The 19,645-nt window shown below is 36.9% G+C and overlaps 1 protein-coding gene across 4 annotated transcripts in view; it reads left to right on the forward strand.

Moving 5' to 3' along the window:
- LOC136852983 (gastrula zinc finger protein XlCGF52.1-like) overlaps positions 1-19,645 on the forward strand; it is a 36,785-nt gene that overhangs the window by 11,570 nt on the left and 5,570 nt on the right. The window contains exons 1-2 of one of the 4 annotated variants that reach the window (XM_067128075.1): positions 1,770-1,890; positions 14,043-14,126. Coding sequence is in view for 1 of the 4 variants with exons in the window: in XM_067128070.1 (XP_066984171.1) it covers positions 1,833-3,116 (1,284 nt within the window). In the remaining 3 variants the exon portion in view is untranslated. Of the gene's footprint in view, positions 1-1,759; positions 5,114-14,042; positions 14,127-14,372; positions 14,515-19,645 lie in introns of those variants that run through there. The other 3 variants (XM_067128074.1, XM_067128070.1, XM_067128072.1) reach the window with 3 other exon arrangements.

Below are 19,645 nucleotides of genomic sequence, written 5' to 3' on the forward strand. Positions count from 1 at the left end.
ATGGCCTTTCTTCTTGAGGTCCACCATTCAAGAAGCTCACTAAGAGTTGTCAGAGAGTGACTTGAACTTTGAAAGTTAAAGCGCATGAGGTTCGGGCTGTTGCAACGTCAGTAGCCTTTCAAAAGAACATGGCTCTTCAAGATATTATGAATGCCACCTTTGGAGAGTCATTCTGTGTTTGCCTCTCATTACCTAAAGGACGTAAGAACAGTGTATGAGTCTTGCTGTTCATTGGGACCTTTGTTGTTTCTGGCTGGTAATGGGATCTTGGGAGAAGGAGGATTACCCATCCTATCCTTTAATGTATGGTTAGGAATAGTTTTTAAAATTTTTTGGTTGTGTTTTTATGGTTGTGGGTAGACTGTGGGGGCAGTCTTCCCTTTCCTTAGTTTTTAACTAGTCACGATGTTTGTAGGTCAGGTGGTTATTTTTGTCTCTTTGCTTCCTTCTTGAGGGCTACGATCTGGGCACATAGTGGTCACGTCCCGTTGACAGATCGTCTGGAACTCTCCAACCATATAGGTCTCTACCTCGTTGGAAACTCCAGTAAAGCAGACGCAGACTTGGGTGACAGTAATCACGAAGTCAGCTATGCTAAAAGGTAAGGAACCAAGATGTGTAATCATCTACATTGTTTTGTTTCTCAATTTATGCTGTCTCTGCCCACCTCCAATGGTGCGAATCAGCTATATATATATCTGACAGGTAAGTTTCATGAACAAAATGATATTTTAATGATAAAATAAGGTTTGTTCATACTTACCTGGCAGATATATATATAGTGCCCACCCACCTCCTCAGGAGACAACGGCACTATGAAAATCTGAATGGAAAATGGGAATGGTTCCTGATACCCGCCTCCCAGCGGCGGGAATGGGTACTAACCACCTGACCGGCCACTGCGTGTAACACAAATTTGAAATTCTGTCGGACCTTACGAGAATACAGCTATATATATATCTGCCAGGTAAGTATGAACAAACCTTATTTTATCATTAAAATATCATTTTCATTAGAACCAACTCAAATGTACATGCAAATTGTATAAAAAAACCTTTATTCTGTAAATAGATTTATAATACAATACAGGCAGTCCCCAGATTACACTGTTCCGAGGTTACAATGCTCTTCAAATATATTCATCAAAAATTATTTCCGGGTTACAACGCATGTTCCAGGTTTACAATGCCGAGACAAAGGAAGAAATTTGGCTCCAAAATGGCAGAATGGTCAAAATTTGGAGTTTTTTTTGTTGAAAACTCAATACAATTGTAGGTTATGTCGTTTTCAAGACACCCAGAGGATTAAAAGTAAGGTTTTCTTACTGTTTTCGATGAAGCCTGGTTTGCGCCAATTTTCGGCTTACACCACGGCGCTAGAACAGAACCCCCATCGTAAACCGGGGACTGCCTACTCACAACTCATGAATGAAGGATGCTATTCATTTGTTTGTCAAAATTAGAGTAAGTCGGGAATTTGTGGTAGATTCAGGAGCTGGTCAAATTGTCAACCAACTTTGCCCTCAATAAATTTGTTGATTCCAAACAGAATCCAAGGCTTTTTTATGTCTTTTGAGACAAGTTGTGTCCAGATGATCATTGCATTGTGATTTTGTTTTTTCCCAGAGGATGCTTATTTTAGAGTTGAAAAAAGCACATAGTACTGTTAAACATGAAATTATTTTAAATTTGTCATTCTGTGTTTGTTATCAACGGTGATATTCAAAACATGTTTTTTTCTGATTTTTATTTTCTTTCAGGATTTTCCAAACAGAGGAAAATTTCATCAGTTCCTAACTGGATTGAGCATTATACATAGAACACCCAGTGAAAATGCCATTAATCAAAGAAGAGAATGAGAATTTGGAGGAGGATCTTAATGAAAGCACAGGTGAAGGCTCTTTATTTACAGATCCTTTCTTAGAAGTGAAGGCAGAACCAGAGTTTTTTGACTACAGTGAATTTGATGTGAGCTGTTCATCCCAATCTATAAAGAACGAGGATGACTCTCCAAGCTGTGATGAAGAAAGTGGAAAGATTACTGGAGAAGAAAATAAGCATTTGGATAGAGCAGAGGATTCTGACATACCATCCATATCTCGTGGAATATTTAATGATAATGTTTCCAGTGAGACTGACAAAAATAATTACAAAACATTGGAAGGATTATCAAAGACAAGCAACAAAGCAGGGAAGCGAATAACTTGTGCTGAATGCCAAAGGACATTTTCACAGATGTGTGATCTGAAATCGCACATGAGAACTCATACAGGAGAGAAACCTTATAGTTGCTCTATATGTAAAAGAAGTTTTTCACTCTCAGGTCATCTCACAAAACACATGAGAACTCATACAGGAGAGAAACCATATACTTGCTCTGTATGTCAAAGAAGTTTTTCTTGTGTAAGTAATCTCAAATCACACATGAGAACTCATACAGGAGAGAAACCATTCACTTGTTCTGTATGTCAGATAAAATTTTCACACTCAAGTCATCTCACAAAACATATGAGAACTCACACAGGAGAGAAACCATTCACTTGCTCTGTATGTCAAAGAAGTTTTTCTAGTTTAAGTAATCTCAAATCACACATTAGAACTCATACAGGAGAGAAACCGTTCACTTGTTCTGTATGTCAAAAAAATTTTTGTCATGCAGGTCAGTTAAAAACCCACATGAGAACTCATACGGGAGAGAAACCATTCAATTGCTCTGTATGTCAGAGTAGTTATTCTCTCTCAAGTGCTCTAAAAAGACACATGAATACTCATACTGGAGAGAAACCATATACTTGCTCTGTATGTAAAAGAGGTTTTTCGGACTTAGGTAACCTCAAAAGACACATGAAAACTCATACAGGAGAGAAACCATTCACTTGTTCTGTATGTCAAAGAAGTTTTTCTATTGTGGGTAATCTCAAATCACATATGAGAATTCATACGGGAGAGAAACCATTCACTTGCCGTGTATGTCAAAGAGGTTTTTCTGTCTTAAGTAATCTCAAATCACATGTGAGAATTCATACTAGAGAGAAACCATTCATGTGCTCTATATGTCAAAGAAGTTTCTCTGAATCTTGCAATCTCAAAAAACACATGAGAATTCATACAGGATAGTAACCATTCATACAGGATAGTAACCATTCACTTGCTCTGTATGTGAACGTATCTGTAAAATGTATAAAAACACAATAGGCAACCTAAGGGACTATAAAAAAAAAAGCCATACTTATATTTTTGATAGCGTAGTCGCTGTTTCGTCCTCAAGGAGTTACCTTCCATGGTCTACCAGAGCTCCATGGTGACCAAACTAATATCAAAGAATTCTCTTCTAGTTGGTCTTTTGGCCAGGTATTGTGTCGTAATGATTAACATTATAACACATGATGGAGTATATGATGGACTCAAAGATAAGAGGGCACTTTCCCTTATCTTCAGCGAAGCTGAACCCAGTTTTTCCAACGTCAAAAGAACCTGCAAGAAAGAGAAGTGACTATTGCGCATGCGCATCTACCCTCTCGTTTACAACTGGGCTGTTAAAACACCAAGGTGCCCTTACTCGCTGTTTGGTCTAAAGCAAATGGTTCACGTCGTTACCAGTGCTCTGAAAAAATTAGACTTTTTTTTTCTCTGTTTTAGTATCGAGGATTATGGAAACATCAAAAATAGCAAGATAAGTGCTCAATATTATTTTCCAGTTAAAAGTTTTGGTTTTAAACTTCTGGAATTTATATAATTTGTGTGTTAAAGCAGGAACCCGGCTCGTTGATCACTAGCCTACCTAGTTTCAGAAAGCGTTGATTGCTACCTAGTTTCGTAAAACAAAAGTTGTTTTAAATTCTGACTTGAATGATTTAACTAAAAAAAATGTTCCACAACTCGTTATTAATATGGAAAATCCTTTCAGATTATTCAATGTCTACAATAATCTAGGCAATGAGAAAAATTCAGACTAGATTAATAGTGGATGTTGTCTTTAGCCTATGTACAATCACTCAAAAATGTTTTGCAACATGTTCCAGAAGTTTTCGTTCACCTAACAGTAATTTGTTCTTTTGATATTTACAAGAAAATGTAATTTTCTTATTCAATTTTGGTTATTAATCATACGGTTAACCATATAAAAAAGAATGGTGGGTGAAAAATTCATATTACGAAAAATGATGAAACATTTTGAAAAATTTCACTTCAGATGATTGGGCAAAAGAGTCAAAGAAGAAACTATATTTCGAATCCATATAAAAGAAAATAATACTGAATAATCATTAGTGAAATTATATGTAAATAAAGAAAGAATTCAACCATTATTGTTGTCAAAAACAAAAAAGAAAAAATCTCATAACGTCGTATGTTATCGTGTGACTCCACATTCGGGCAGGAAAGTTAAACTAAACTGTCTCGCCACTTGCACCGATAAGATGGGTAACAGACTCAGCCGCACCACAATATCTCACAGGTCATCGATCATGAGCTTGCATGAGACTAATGTTTCTATTGTAGATGTTGCTCGGCAGCTTAGCGTAAATAAAACAACCATGTATAGAGCGATACTATAACAGAGAGAACGAGGAAATATTATAAATTTATTGTAAAAAATGGAGGACAACCCCACTGGTGCATAACCGTTGAGGATCATCATCGGATGGTCTTTGTAGGAGCTCCGCCTAACTCACAACCGGTGTCGCTATAAAGACAGAACATTATGCTCTCCCTTCAAGTTGCTGCTCAAACCATCCCTAACAGGCTACATGAGACCAAGATATTATTTCATCATATTCCTGCCAAGAAACACTTCATATCAGAGAAACACAAAGAATAGAGGCTAGGGTTTGCGTTACAATATAATCCAGTGGCCGATCATTTCTGTAAGAGTCATCTTTTGCGATGAGGAGGAGACATTCTCCACTGATGAGCATGGTAGTCTTCTTCACTGCTGGTGATTAACATTAATTAAATTACAGTAATGTTGAACTTCTTGCTAACTTTAATTCTTTAGGAACTTGGATAATAAAAAAAATACAAAAATAGGTGTTATATATTCAGTTAACTTCATAAGAAGCATCAAAATGATAGGTCTAAGTAACAATGAAAGAAATCAGAAATTACACATGATAACGGCATTATATATATATATATATACATATATATATATATATATATATATATATATATATATATATATATATATATATATATATATATATATATATATATATATATATATATATATATATATATGTGTGTGTGTGTGTGTGTGTGTTTTTTGCGTGTGTGTATATACAGTATACATATATATAAAAGTGCGATTATAGTCTAAGTATTACAAAAATAGACGTGAAATTTGTTAGTCTAGTTCAAAATATTTTATATTAAGTTTCACTAGTTTACAATATACAGAGGATTAATCATTTAAAAATTTGATTCATAATAATGTGCAAGCAAATCTTTACAAACGTCGTATTTGTTAATGTTAATAAGTCTAATAGTTCAACTTATAATAGTCGTAGGCCTATGTCTGCAAAGTTCACACATATGAAGGAGATAAAACAAAGATAGTGATGGCATTTGGAGATGAAAATATTAAAACATAATAACAGCAATGACCTCTGAAGGATTATATTAACATCCTTTAATCACGTAAAGTATGACAACAGTCAACAGTATCAGAAAAAGCCCTCTTTATGGGAAAGTGCAGGTAATTTCTTGGACCCACCACTAGTGTTCAGTTGTTTCATGCGCTTACAACGGAGTTGCCAAATAGCGCCAGATGTTGCTATTATAAGCTGTTGTCCGAAAAGTTTTGAAATATGTTGCAAAACATTTTTGAGTGATTGTACATCCTTGGATTACGTATCCTAAGTGGCCTACTTAGAACGAGGACCCTAGGATCAGATAATAACAATATCTGGGCAAAGTAAATCGATAGCTTAACAAGGAGGCTACATATTAGTAAAAATTTGTTCCCTTTTATATAAGCCTGTGCACTTAAGCATGAGCTAAATAATCCAGGACTAGCCTAGGCATTACCTTATATCAAGTTAATAGGTAAATTTTCATGAAACATCCCATTTTTGGACTAAATTGCTAGCCTAGACCATGTAATTAGGACTAGATGAAATTGTAATCTGTGCTGGATGAGATGGTAACCTAGCCTTAAGGCTGCATACTAAGGTAGGCTAATTTTGTTTTGTTTATGTAACCCATACACTTAAGTGTGAATTAAATAATCCAGATTAGGCAGTAGCCTAGATTAGAGTAAGTTATAACCTGGTTATAAGGTTACACATTAGTGGTTACTGTTTTATATAGTAAACCAAATAGCCTAGGATTGGATATAAACCACAAACTGGGTTAGACAAATAGTTGAATAATAAGGTTACAAATTAGTAAGTTTTCTGTTTTTATAATAATCTAGATTAGGCAGTACCCTATACTAGGTTAAGAAAGATCAAATAAGCCTTGGATTATACATAAACAATATCCTAGCCTAAATAAAATAACCTAGTTTGTTATGACTCGGTAGCATATCTGTAAGTTACATGCTAGTAGGGTCTTGTGTAGCCTATATCCTTAAAGGTGATATAATTCTAGAACAGGCAGTAGCCTAACCATATTAAGTAGGAACCCCCATATAAGGAATGTCTTACTATTAGCCTAAAACAGCGATGGCCGAATATCAGATGAAAAACAGATAAGAGAATTATTTTCTGTAAAGTTTATATCTTTTAAGTTGTAAATAAGCCTAGAATAGGTTAAGCAAGAACCTCCTAAGAAATCCTCTATTCTTACCTTAACGTAGATTATACTAGAATCATTACCCTAAGCTAAATAAAACAGTAGTTTGGGTTAGTCAAACAAATTAGTTCATAGTTAGTCTGAATGGCATGACAATTGGAATTAAAAATTTCACATGGCCATTGCTAAAGGACTAACACTGCACAATTGTAATCAAATTAACCTGTAATATGGAAACTATATGAGGAATTACAGAAGTGTCCCTCACTTAAAAACAATTAATACTAACTAGCTTCGAATAACTTGCTTTATATCACTACAGGGCCGGATCCTCAGTTCACGTGTTCCATAGCAAATTGCTCTGTTCACTTTTTGCCAGTGGGTACAGCCCATGCCACCTGCCATGAGCATAGTCCTTGTAAAAAACAAGGAAAATTATGCTCTTCAGTGTCCCCAAAAGGGACTCATCCAAAAGAAGAGTGATCCTCAACCAATCAACATTGAAGAAGCACATTGTTTGCCGAAAGTTTTGGATAATTACTGTTGCCTAGGTACATTGAATCGTTTCAAAAAGGGACTCGGACAGTTTCTATGGATCTGAAAGATGCACATTGGCACATCCCTATAGCCGTTCCCTTCCGCCCCTTCCTAAGGTTCCGAATAGAGAAAGATACGTACAGATTCAAAGTCATGTCCTTTGGGCTAAACATTGTCCAAAGAATATTTTTCCAAACTAGCAACGGTATTTGTTCGAGAACTCAAACAAAAAGATCTGGGGGCCCACAAGAAAAGAGTGCATGCAAAACCTAAGAGCAATGGTCAACAGACTACAGTACAGTCAAAAGGTTTTATTATAGATTTGAAAACATTCTGCTTCATGCCCAGCAGACACTTTTAGTGGCTGGGACTGTGTTGGGATACTCTTCACGGCCTGTTGTCTCTCCCCATCATACTCAAAACAGAATAAGGCAAGTCCTCAAAAGGTTCCTTGCACAGCCCACAGTTTCCAGATGGTAATCAGAATGTATGATGGGCCTGCTGCAGTTCTTGTCAGTAATAGATCCAATACATAGATTGCAACCAAAAATGTGAACAAATTCTGGCTATCGCATGCAAGAAAAAAGATGCGAGACAGACCTCGTCAAGGGATTAAAAGAGTTGGGGAGATACTTCGGCCTTAGATTTGGAAGGAATCGCTGGTGAAACAGGTCACCCTGACTCCTCCATCTGTATGAGTGACAAACTCACAGATGCCTCGTTGGCAGATTGAGAGGACATTGGGAGGGATTGTCAGGTGGCAGGGAGGTGATCAGCTACTCAGGAATTTTTATATCAATTTCCTGGAGCTGATGGCTGTCTTTTTGTCTCTCAGAAAACTCAAACCTTCAGAAGAGAGAAAACATAACCACAGTATCCTACATCAAGAGGTCTGGATCACATTCACCTCCTCTCAATTTGGTAATGTTAGCCATCCTTCGGATGGCGCAAGCAAGGAAGTGGCACATGTCTGCAGTTCACCTTACAGGGGGTCTCATTGTAATAGCAGACTCTCTATCAAGGAAAACGACAGCCTCAACAGAGTGGATGTTGGATAACCACTCTTCAGACAATAGCCAACATGCTTCCACAACCAGAAGTGGACCTGTTTGCCACATACTAGAATCACAAACTCATAATGTATGTGTCTCCAAACCTGGACAGTCCAGCAACAGCAAGAGATGCCTTCCTTAAGACTGGAACAAGGGGAGGATGATAATTTTCCTCCATTGTTCCAGATTTCAAAGGTTTTGAACAAATTCTAACCTTCATAGGAATAGTGTACTTAATAGCCCAAATTGGCCAAATAGACATTGATTCCTATTACCTCAACAACAGACAGAAAGATCAATTCCACTGTCGTCCGCTGTTCTACCCCAGACAGTAGGAGGGAGAGTCTCTCCTTTCTAAGCCGAGACCTTCACGTATAGATTTTTAAAAAATATCTATCATGATAATTACTCACTCAACATTGCTAGGTACCTAGTGCAAAAATTATGGACATCTATCCAGCATTACCAGTCCACATGGAAGATATGGTTAAATTATATCCATACTGAGAGCCCAGTTGAGATTTCTATAGAAACTTTATTTTTCTTATATACCCTTTTGAAGACGAATGCCTTATGGTTACAGCAGTCATGGGATACAAGGCTCCATTAACGAAACCCGTGTTTTATAGATTCGGGATTGACTCCAGTATAGAAGTTGTCACTTCCCTTCTGCAGTCTTGCTCTACAAAGGCCCACTCCCGAAAGGCTTCCAATTACTTGGTCCCTGAACAAGGTGCTTAGACTTCTATCAACCCCTCAGTTCAGTGGACCCAATACAACCACAATGCACGGGTTACAAAAGGTGATCTTCTTGATTGCATTAGCATCAGGAGCTTGTACAGTATTAGTGAACTGGGCTCTCTTAGATGGGGACGATGCATCACGCAAATAGCTGACCATCAATTATTATTGTCCCATGGCCCATCATTCCTGGCCAAGAATATGGGTCCTTTAAAAAGGAAATCCATTCTTATAAGTAAATTCAATTTAGCAGACAAGACATTATGCCTGGTTCAAGCACTTAAGGTTTACCTAGAAGTCATGGCAAACACCCCAGAAGGTCCTATTTTCCTACACCCTAGCACAAACTAACCACTCTCCCTACAAAGACTGACAATGATTGTGGTGTTTTCTCATTAAAAAGGGAAATCCACACTCTTTCCATAGGTCACATGATGTTAGGAAAGTAAGTATGTCTTTGGCCTTCTTCAGAAATGTCTCTTTCGAAGAAGTCTCCAAATGTACAGGGTGGTCATCAGTTCAATTACTGCCACATGCTCAAACAAATTTGACTACACTTTGTATCAGTAGGTGGCATAGTTAGTCTTGACCCCTAGGTGTTGCGGCAGAAAACCAGGGGTCATATTGACGGTGAGTATGCTAACTATCGCTGGGAGAGGGGCGACAGTACTGCAACCAAACCCAGCATGCTTAGGTAAGCCACCGTAGAACTACATCCTAAAACTTAAGTTTGTGTATAGTTTCTTGTTCCTTGGTATCAAAACCTGAAGAGTATTTGAAATCTGTGGCTTGACCTTGGACTGGAAATGTTATTTCCTTTGGGGTGCTGGGATTAAAAATTGAGAGCTGAAGCCTTTTTCGTCACCTGTCAATTTCTTTGTAAAGCTCCTTGAGGACGAAACATAGGAAAAACATATTTTAGGTAGTTGCTCTTGAGTCCTCAAAACCCTCCCACTTCCCTGACGAAAAAGCATGGGATTTGGGCAAGGGATCAACTTGCATTGACCAACAGAGAGTAATGGCTCCTTGGTCTTTTAACAGCCCGATTGTAAACAAGAGGGCGAATGCGCCTGCGCAATAGTCACTTCTCTTTCTTGCAGGTTCTTTTGACGTTGGAAAAACTGGGTTCAGCTTCGCTGAAGATAAGGGAAGTGCCCTCTTATCTTTGAGTCCATTATACACTCCATCATGTGTTATAATGTTAATCATTACGAGACAATACCTGGCCAAAAGACCAACTAGAAGAGAATTCTTTGATATTAGTTTGGTCACCATGGAGCTCTGGTAGACCATGGAAGGTAACTCCTTGAGGACGAAACAGCAACTACCAAAAATATTCTGGTTCTGTGTTATAGACAATGCTGTTGAGAGCATTTTTTTACTGCGATGTTTTATTTTATTCAAAAGTATTCCAAATTGAAGAAAATTATATCAGATTCTCACTAGGATTGAGTATTCATAGAACAACCTTTGAAAATGGAAGCAGAAAAATCATTATTATTGTTGTTAAGCAAAGAAGGGAATGAGAATTTGGAGGAGGAGGTTACTGAAAACACAGATGAAGGCTCTTTATATGCAGATCCTTTCTTAGAAGTCAAGGCAGAACCCTAGAATATTTTGACCATAGTGAATTTGATGTGAAATTGTTGTATAACCTTTATACAAAGATAAATTTCTTTTTTATAATTGTAGATAAATTTCTTTTTTATAGTTGTACTCATTGAACACCATTCAGTTGTAGGTTAAGAAATTTTCTGGTATCTACTTCACTTTTCCTGTTCCGATGGACTTTGTGTATGATTTCCAAATTATGAATTAGTTTTGTCATTGGCTGACATGAATTTTTCTTCCTATTGTTATTCAGCATTATGCAAATGTGCTTGTATATGTAGTTGTAAGCTTGAATATTTTCATGAAATGTCATGCATAGTGGAAATAAAATGATTGATTTTTTCATTAAACATCAATGAAAATTAGGTGCAGTTTTATTTGCTTACTTTTAAACATATTTTCAGTTTTAATATCCTACAAAGAATGAGATAAAGCATTAGTAAATCCTAATGCATTGTTTTAGCCCACTGGACACATGACTGACTAAACTACTGTATTACTGTATTCATTTCTATTCTCCCTGTGCTCTCAAAATTTGCTGAAAAACATATTTTTAAGTCAATATATAAGTATGTAGAATCTAAAGGATTGTTAGCTGATAGTCAATATGCATATGGGAAGCAGTTAGGTACCTGCGATGCTCTTTTAGACTTGACTTGCCATTTACAAGAGAACCTTGATAGGGGTTTTGAGTGCAGATTAATTTAAATAGATTTTAGTGCTGCTTTCGATATAGTAAATTACAAGGCACTTGTTTATAAACTTCAGTATCTTGGAGTGGATGGAAATGTTTTAGGATTATTTCAAGATTTCCTTACAGGTAGGTAGCAGCGAGTTGCTGTGGACAGGATCTTTAGTGAACCAAGACCTATTTTGCCTGGAGTGCCACAGGGTAATGTTCTTGGTCCACTGTTATTTTTAGTGTGAACAAGTGACATGATTGTTGTCCTGGAAAACAAGATTATTCAGTATGCCGATGATGCAACACTCGTGGGTGTAGTCAAGTCTCCACTTATGAGAAATGAAACTGCCATCAGCAGTGAATGATGAAGTCGGTGGGGAATTAGGCTGAACTCCAGTGAAACAAAAACACTACGTGTTGATTACCAGATCTCGTACAAATATCCCACCCCATCCTTGCCAGAGAAGTATCTTTTAGAATGGATTTTGGTGGTAGATTTCGGTTTCCTAATAGTAGCAGTTATGACTTGGACCATTGACGGATGATCTCTTTGTTTGTCACTTTTTCATAAGTTGTATTTCAAGACAGAGATCTTTCACATTCACAACTGATCCCTGATCCCCTTTATCTGCTGAGAGCAACCAGATTTGCTGAACATCAGCACCAATATGCAGTAAGTGTGCCTCACTGTTGAACTTCTCAGTTCCAGAGGTCCTTTATTCCTCACACCGTTGGGCTGTGGAACAGCCTCCCAGAGGATGTCGTGCAATTGGAACTAAAGAAGTTTAAGCGAACATGCAGTGCATTACTACTCTAATGCAAATCTTGCATTTCAGTACATTTTTATTTACTTATTTTTTCTTTTTTAATCAGTGGGATATCTTCCTTACGTATTTCCCTTCACCTCCTCTTACTTCATCCTAATGAACACCATATTCTTTGGAAGCTTGAATTTCAAGTCAGTGGCCCCTGTGGCTTGTTCCACATGAATAGGTTTCAGCTTCTGAATGATAATAAGATGAACTGTTTGCAAAGATCACAATTCCAGTAAAAATTATGTAAAGTATATCCTTTTCAAGGGGAAAAAAATCTGTGATTTTATGTATGAATCAAAAGTTTTAATTTCAACCTTAACGTAAAAGGCAATGATAACTGCATCAAAAGACCTAAACATTATAGCAGCCATTGAATAAAATTACATGAAAAAATAAATGGATCTTCTGGAGAAGCGGTTGGAAATTGCCCATTTTGAAAATGTATTCAATTTGGAAAAAGGAGAAGTACAAGTCAAAAAATTGCAAGATGAAAATATGCTGCCAAAAGACTTTGTGTTAATAAAGGCTTTGCTATTCAGTGAACAGACAGGACCACTACTTTTGTCCTGCTACCAGGTTAAACAAACTGAAAAATTGCAAAACATTTTGAATGACAGTTTCAGACATTACAGGAAACCCAATCAGTAAGATTGAAAGACCCTGAACAAGTTAATGAAGGAATTTATATGAGACCAGTTGAAGAATTAGTTTCAAGAAATAAAAAGTAGGCTGTATCTTGCATATATATATATATATATATATATATATATATATATATATATATATATATATATATATATATATATATATATATATATATATACTGTGTATATATATATATACTGTGTGTGTGTGTGTGTGTGTGTGTGTATGGTGTACTGTTTAAACATTATAGAACAGAAATGTTATCAAACAAATCTTATACAGAAGATGGGCCACAGACAAAGATATGAATTAAAAATGAGTATCTAAAATTTGTGCTATTCAGAGCAGATGACTAACTGATTCTGACTCATTAAAAAAATGGAGATATAAGAGTTCCAATAGGTAAAATTAAAAGCAGTATAATATTTAATGCTTGGTACTGGTGAGATGATGTAGAAGACTTTAAAAGTAAATAAAATACATAGGTGTTACTGTCAGTAATTTGAGAGAATGGTTTGGAAACACTTTAGTTCATGTAAAGGCAGACAGACTCTGTCGTAAGTTGTAGCAGGGTAATAATACTTGAAAGGACTAGTAATACCAAAGAGTTTTATATTTTGTGGCGATAGTAAACTTATAAAAGTAACCAGTTAGGAACAGCCACTCCTTTGCTTTACTCTCAAGTGGATGCATTGCATTACAATTATTCATAGAGTCTTTTGTGCTCATACAGAGGAGAGAATCAAGTGTGTAGAATAATACTGACGATGTAAAAGATATACAACCTGATTTGCCCTAGATCTGAGAGTCCATTATAGTTACTAAAGGAATTTGAAAAACCAGCTAATTTTTCTGAAGCTTGGTTCCAAGAGTACCAAAAGTAAACTTTATTAGAATACCATGGACCAGTATGAAAGCGGAAGAAGGTCTTGGGCGATGCAGATTAATGAGTAAGTGAAAAATATAAGCAAATTATAATCAAATGTAACGAAAAATGGAAAGGGGAGTAAATGATAATTTAATTTTGGAAACTTGATTAGGTTTAGAAGTAAATATACTGTAGTAATATGTAAAGATTTCAAGTTTAACAAACCAAGTGGCCACCGTGTGCATAAGCAAATGAGAATTTAGAGCTTTTCTTACTTTATTGCCCACCATTTTACAGTATTGACAGAATCCATATTCTGAAGATAAAGACAAACTGATATCCAATATTTTTCCACAGGTCTGTCTAGAGACGATTTTGAAAGTAAGAAATGGGGAAGAATTTCTTAGGAGTATTTGAGACCATAGAGAAACCAAAATAAAGGTAAGCACACCATAACTAGAATGAGCGTGGGAGCCTATAGAGAGGAACCTCTAGACGACTACTAATTATTTCCCTTACTTCATCAAGGGAATAGAGAGGACTTGATAGCTAACATCCTTCTATTTGTCGACCTATCGAAAGAAGAAAATGAAAATGTGAAGGAATTTATTAAAGATATATAGTATTACAGAAATTATAAACTTTAACAAACACAAGCTGAAGGGGAATAAAACTAGTAAGGGAGCCGTTGCAAAGGTAAACTAGTTTATTACTACTGCTACTTTCCTTCGCCGTCTTCGTTCGTGGCAATGACGGCCGTGTTATTAGTCATTACATGTGGTAATTCATCGAAACGGATCCATAGCGTGATTTGTGGTTGTGTTGAAAGGTAAGAGAAGGTTGTGGACGTTATATAAGTAGTATGTTAATAGGCCAAGTTTTGGGAGGTTGCCACAGCCTTTGAAAGATGTCCCCCCGAAACCGTCTGGAGAACTTTCGTGATTTCGATCGATATTTTTTTGATAGTCGCCCGAAAGAGGGTAAAGCGCCCCCAACCTATGACCCAGCTTTAGTAAATTAACCTATTTTCTTAGTGGTCTAACGGTATGCTAAGGTAAATCACCCAGTGGATAGTAAGGGGTCATGAATTATTTTTGGGAGGCAGCTCAGGAGGGGCGAAGCCCCCTTGCCAGGTTAGAACACGGCGTCCGAGGTTAGGTTATGCAAAGGCAAGTCTGCAGGAATTTGCAGATGGACGGGATCAGGCTCCCCAAGTCTGAAATGCCAACTTCAGAAAAACCTACAGTACCCCAGACCCCCAGTCTGCATTCACTCCTAGTCCTAATTTACACTACGTACTGTATTTATATAGCCTAGAGCAGAGCCCCTGTCTAAATTAGGCTAATCAGGGTAATTCTACAGGATAATTGCACACATCATTCTGCTTTTGCAGATTGTTATGTTGGGGAGGTGCGTAGTTGATAAAGTACGCCCCATCAGGTCCTGGGAGGACACTATAAGTCAAGTTAGGATTTATCCCTGTTGGAATATGTCTGAGATCTGTGTTTTGGTAGGCTGTGAACTGTGAAAATATTGTGTGCAACTTTTTTCTGCATTTTTACCTTTATTAGAATTATTCTGATAGTGGCTTAGGTTAGGATAAAGCTCATTAGTTAATTTAAATGATTTTGATAATAGCCAGTGCTGTATTAAAGCAATTATCTCAGTAAATGAAAACAATTTTACAAGCAGCTAATTCAAAGGGTTTTTGAAATTTCCCCAGTCTATTCTAAATGATCCTGAATTCATTCAAATATTTTGGTAATGACCTCAGATAAAAACACTTTATTTTGGTGGTGGGATAGTTTAAATGCTTTTGATTGCCAAGTGTAGAGCAGTTATCTGAATTAATCCAAGCAGTCTTGATGCATATTAGAAGTAATTAAAGGAATTTTGATAGCCTCAAGAGCTATGGTAAAATACTAATCAGTTGTTGGTTAGCTTATCAGAAGTTAACTTTTTAACAGTTCTTCTTTAGTTTGCAGCAATTTTTAATGGAAAGTTGGCATGTATGACATGTTAAGGTAATTATTTGTAAAATAGTGTACATAAAACCATTGCCCAGGCTATATTACAGCATATTATATAAGTATATTTTATGTTTTATATGTTTTTACCATTTTGTTTGGTGTAAACTTTTTGTTTTATGTTTCTCTCACCATCTATATCAAACAACTAAGTAGGGACCAAATAGGAAACTGAAGTCTTGGGTGGGGGAAATAACAAGAAGTAGTGAATTGCACGACCATGAATTGTCAAAAATGCATAAATCACAAGATAAGCATTAAGAAAAATACATGGTTCATTCATGGTCATTAAACAAAGTACATTGCAGTATAAAATATATCACACACACTAAGATGTGGCAGTGACAGTTATAGGGATACAGTAATACCCCAAACTTGTGCGATTCGAGTTGCATGAATTCACAGACACAAATTTTTCATTAGAACCTAACTAATGGTCATACACGAGCTTTCCACAGGCACGCGAACATTTGCGAACACTGAAAAACCCTGCAAAAGTGTTTATGTTTAATTTTTTATGTAATTTGTAAGTTTTCAAGCTTTTATGTGTAAATTAAATAACATAAAATATTATTGAAAGTAATAATTTCTCTCTCTCTCTCTCTTTTAGTGAGATGAGAGAATTTTTATGGTACATGTATACAGATATGTTTATTTACCTAATAATAAGTACTAATTTTCAAATATTAATAAGATTAATAAAATTAAATAATAATAATAATAATAATAATAATAATAATAAAACTGTAATTACAAAATTCATATTATTTTAAACAAACAAATTCTTCCCTCATCTTTTGTAAAAAGGTCGAAGGCAAAAGCTGTCAGACACGTCGTTTAACATGACAAGAAGGGGAGTGTTGCTGATCAGTGGTCAAATGTTTCTTGTAATCTCTCTCTCTCTCTCTCTCTCTCTCTCTGTCTGTGTGTGTGTGTGTGTGTGTGTGTGTGTGTCTGTGATAATTCATAAAAAATTACACTCTCTTAAATAAGGACAACTGTTATCTCTCTCTCTCATTCAAAGTTAGCCAACCTACATGTTACAGTACTGTTTCCCTGTGTGTCTTTGACTGTAGAGTAGATAATTTTAAATTTATCTAATTTCACCTGTACCATTTACAAACTGTAAATGTGCCATTCTAAAACATAGAGACATAGAGCATTTCAGAACAGAGAATTTCAGAACAAAGAGAAAGAGACAGAATAAAGAAAATAGATCAGTGGAATAGGGGAGAGAGTCACATACTCCTATATTCTTACGTTAACCATTTATTTCTTTTTTTAAGGGAAATGTATTAAGCTAACTTTTAAATGAAAATACAGTAACTTTAATTTCATTTAAAAGTTAGTTTAATACTGAATTTCCATCTTTTGATATCTAACGTAAGAATAACTCTCTCTCTCTCTCTCTCTCTCTCTCTCTCTCTCTCTCTCTCTCTCTCTCTCTCTCTCTCTCTCTCTCTCTCTCTCTCTCTCTCTTGTTATTTTCTCAGTCTCCGTAATAATTGATAAATACAGTAATTTCAATCTCTTAAGTAAGGACAACCCTTATCTCTCTCTTTCTCTCTCTCTCATAGTTAGCGCTCACACATTTTTACAACTTATTAATTCTCTGTATGTCTTTGCCTGTACAGTAGATAGTTTAAATTGATCTAATTTGACCTGTACCATTTACAAAGTGTAAATGCACTAGTGTTGCAAATACCTTCTAAAACATAGAGACGATAACTAAGAGTTGTATTAGTCAGAATAAAAAACAATGTTTGTTCATGAAAAAGCATTTCAGACAAAGGGAAAGAGATGCGGAATAAAGAAGTTATTAAAAAGAGGTTGAGACCACTTCTAAAAATAGATCGGTCGGAAGGGGAGAGAGACGGAAATTCTCTTTCAACCCTCAATTTTCATGTCAACCATTTATTTCTTTTTTTAAGGGTAATGTATTAAGCTAACTTTTAAATGAAATTACAGTAACTTTAATTTCATTTAAAAGTTAACTTAATAATTTGGGAGCATGATTAGGGTCATATTTAGTGTTTAAAATTTAGAAATAAGCATTTATTAGCATTTTTAGAGACTGTGCCAAACTTACATGAAGATTCACCCTGTGTGAGGGGTTCTGGAACCTAACCTCGCGTAAGTTCGGGGTATGACTGTACATCCCAACGTAACTTGGGATGCTTCATCCAACCTGACCTGATGTGAGGGCACTGGACCCTGCAACTTAACCTGACCAGATCAAGGGTACCCACCTACCCCTCATTAATAATATCTCCAAATGAAAAATTGATACAATTTTTTGCCAATTGATCATTTTTTCTTCGAAATGTAACTTTCATGGCTCATTTGTGTCATAAGGCCAAGGATTCTAACTTGATGCATGGTAGAATTGCTCAAGAGATCTTTCTTAAAATTATTTAACATTTCTAAGATGTCAAGGTATTCCTCGGTGCAAGCTTGAAACTGTCATTGAAGCTTCCACGTGCCAGACGATGCACCCACACTATTCTGCATCAGGTTGACTTGTTAGTCTGCGGACTGACAAATGGCCATGATGTTCCCCAGAAGAAAATTCAGCAAGAAGGTACTTGTACTTCCTTTACAACTACAGAGTCATTCACCATGGGGTCCTTCCACGTAGCATCTTGGTTTGATCTCTGGCTGAACACATTTGCTGACTTCTCCATCACTGGAGTTTGGTCTGTGGATGAAAAATTGAAGTTCTGGAAGTTGTTGGTGACGGTTTTCCTCCACACCAGATTGAGGAGGTGATGGAGAAGAGGGTTTCTGATACCCAAAACACTTTGATTCACTGTGCAGTCTCAAGTCATCTGGGTGTTCCAGGGCCTGTGGCAAGGCCCACCTCTCTCCCCAGGATAGTGAATGGAAGTTTGTCATGGTTATCGAACAATACTTCCTTAGATTTCTTGAGACAAACAGGTTCAGATTTCTCTAGTTCTGAAATGGTCAATCTGGAACTTAGCTTGGAAAGCACTTTGAGAGCTGCCTCTTGGCTTGACACCTGTCAAGGGCTTTATTGAAACTGATTCAGAAGACTGTTTCTCGTGATTTATGGGCGGTAATTAAGGACTTCTTCCCTCCATCAGAATGTGGTGAATGTTTGGGCTAACATTCTCTTGAAAAGATGCGATTCCCTCATGTCAATAGCTCAGAAATATTTCTTCGGACAGTTGGTCCAATCTCTGGAATAGCCCTTTATCGGAAATATCTGGGTATTTTCTCCAAGACTTAGTCTACCAGGCAATCTCAGGCAGGAGGGAGGATGCTAAGTACTTCGTTCCCACCTCATCTACCAGACTATCACCCAGAAAACAATCCATTTCCTACAACAGAGGTAAACAGACTAGAACTGCAGCTCAACCTTGTTATCAAAGCTTTTGGCAGGGTTCCCAGTCCAGGGATAGATAAATAGAAGAAGGTTGACAACAATACTGTTCCTCTGCTCCCTCACGGTATGGAAAACGAAAGCCGGGACCATCAAGGGTGTCCACCAGATGAGGAAGGCTGCCTCCCCCATATTCTTCCTCAAACCAGGGTGGGGGGGGGCTGTCTTGAGATACAAGTGGAAAGAGTGGTAGAAAGCCGGGCAGAGGTTTGGACGGTACTAACCCTGAAGAAAGGGTATGTTCTTCCCTTCCAACAAAAACCACTTTTGTCACCCTTTCCTCTCGAGTTTCCCTCCTACTGGAAGAACTCCCCCAAGCAGAAGGCCCGGCAGCAAGAGATTCAGAATATGTTGGACAAGGAGGCTGTGGAAATAGTGAAGACACCATCTCCAGGGTTTTACAGCAGCCTTTTCCTGGTGCAGAAAGCATCAGGAGGTTGGAGGCCAGCTAACCCTGTGCAAGATGGAGACACCAAAGTCTGTTCTGGCAGCAGTCAGGCAAGGAGACTTTATGATCTCTCTAGATCTGC

The sequence above is a fragment of the Macrobrachium rosenbergii genome, chromosome 26 (assembly GCF_040412425.1).
Source record: "Macrobrachium rosenbergii isolate ZJJX-2024 chromosome 26, ASM4041242v1, whole genome shotgun sequence".
In the NCBI taxonomy this organism is placed as follows: Eukaryota; Metazoa; Arthropoda; class Malacostraca; order Decapoda; family Palaemonidae; genus Macrobrachium; species Macrobrachium rosenbergii.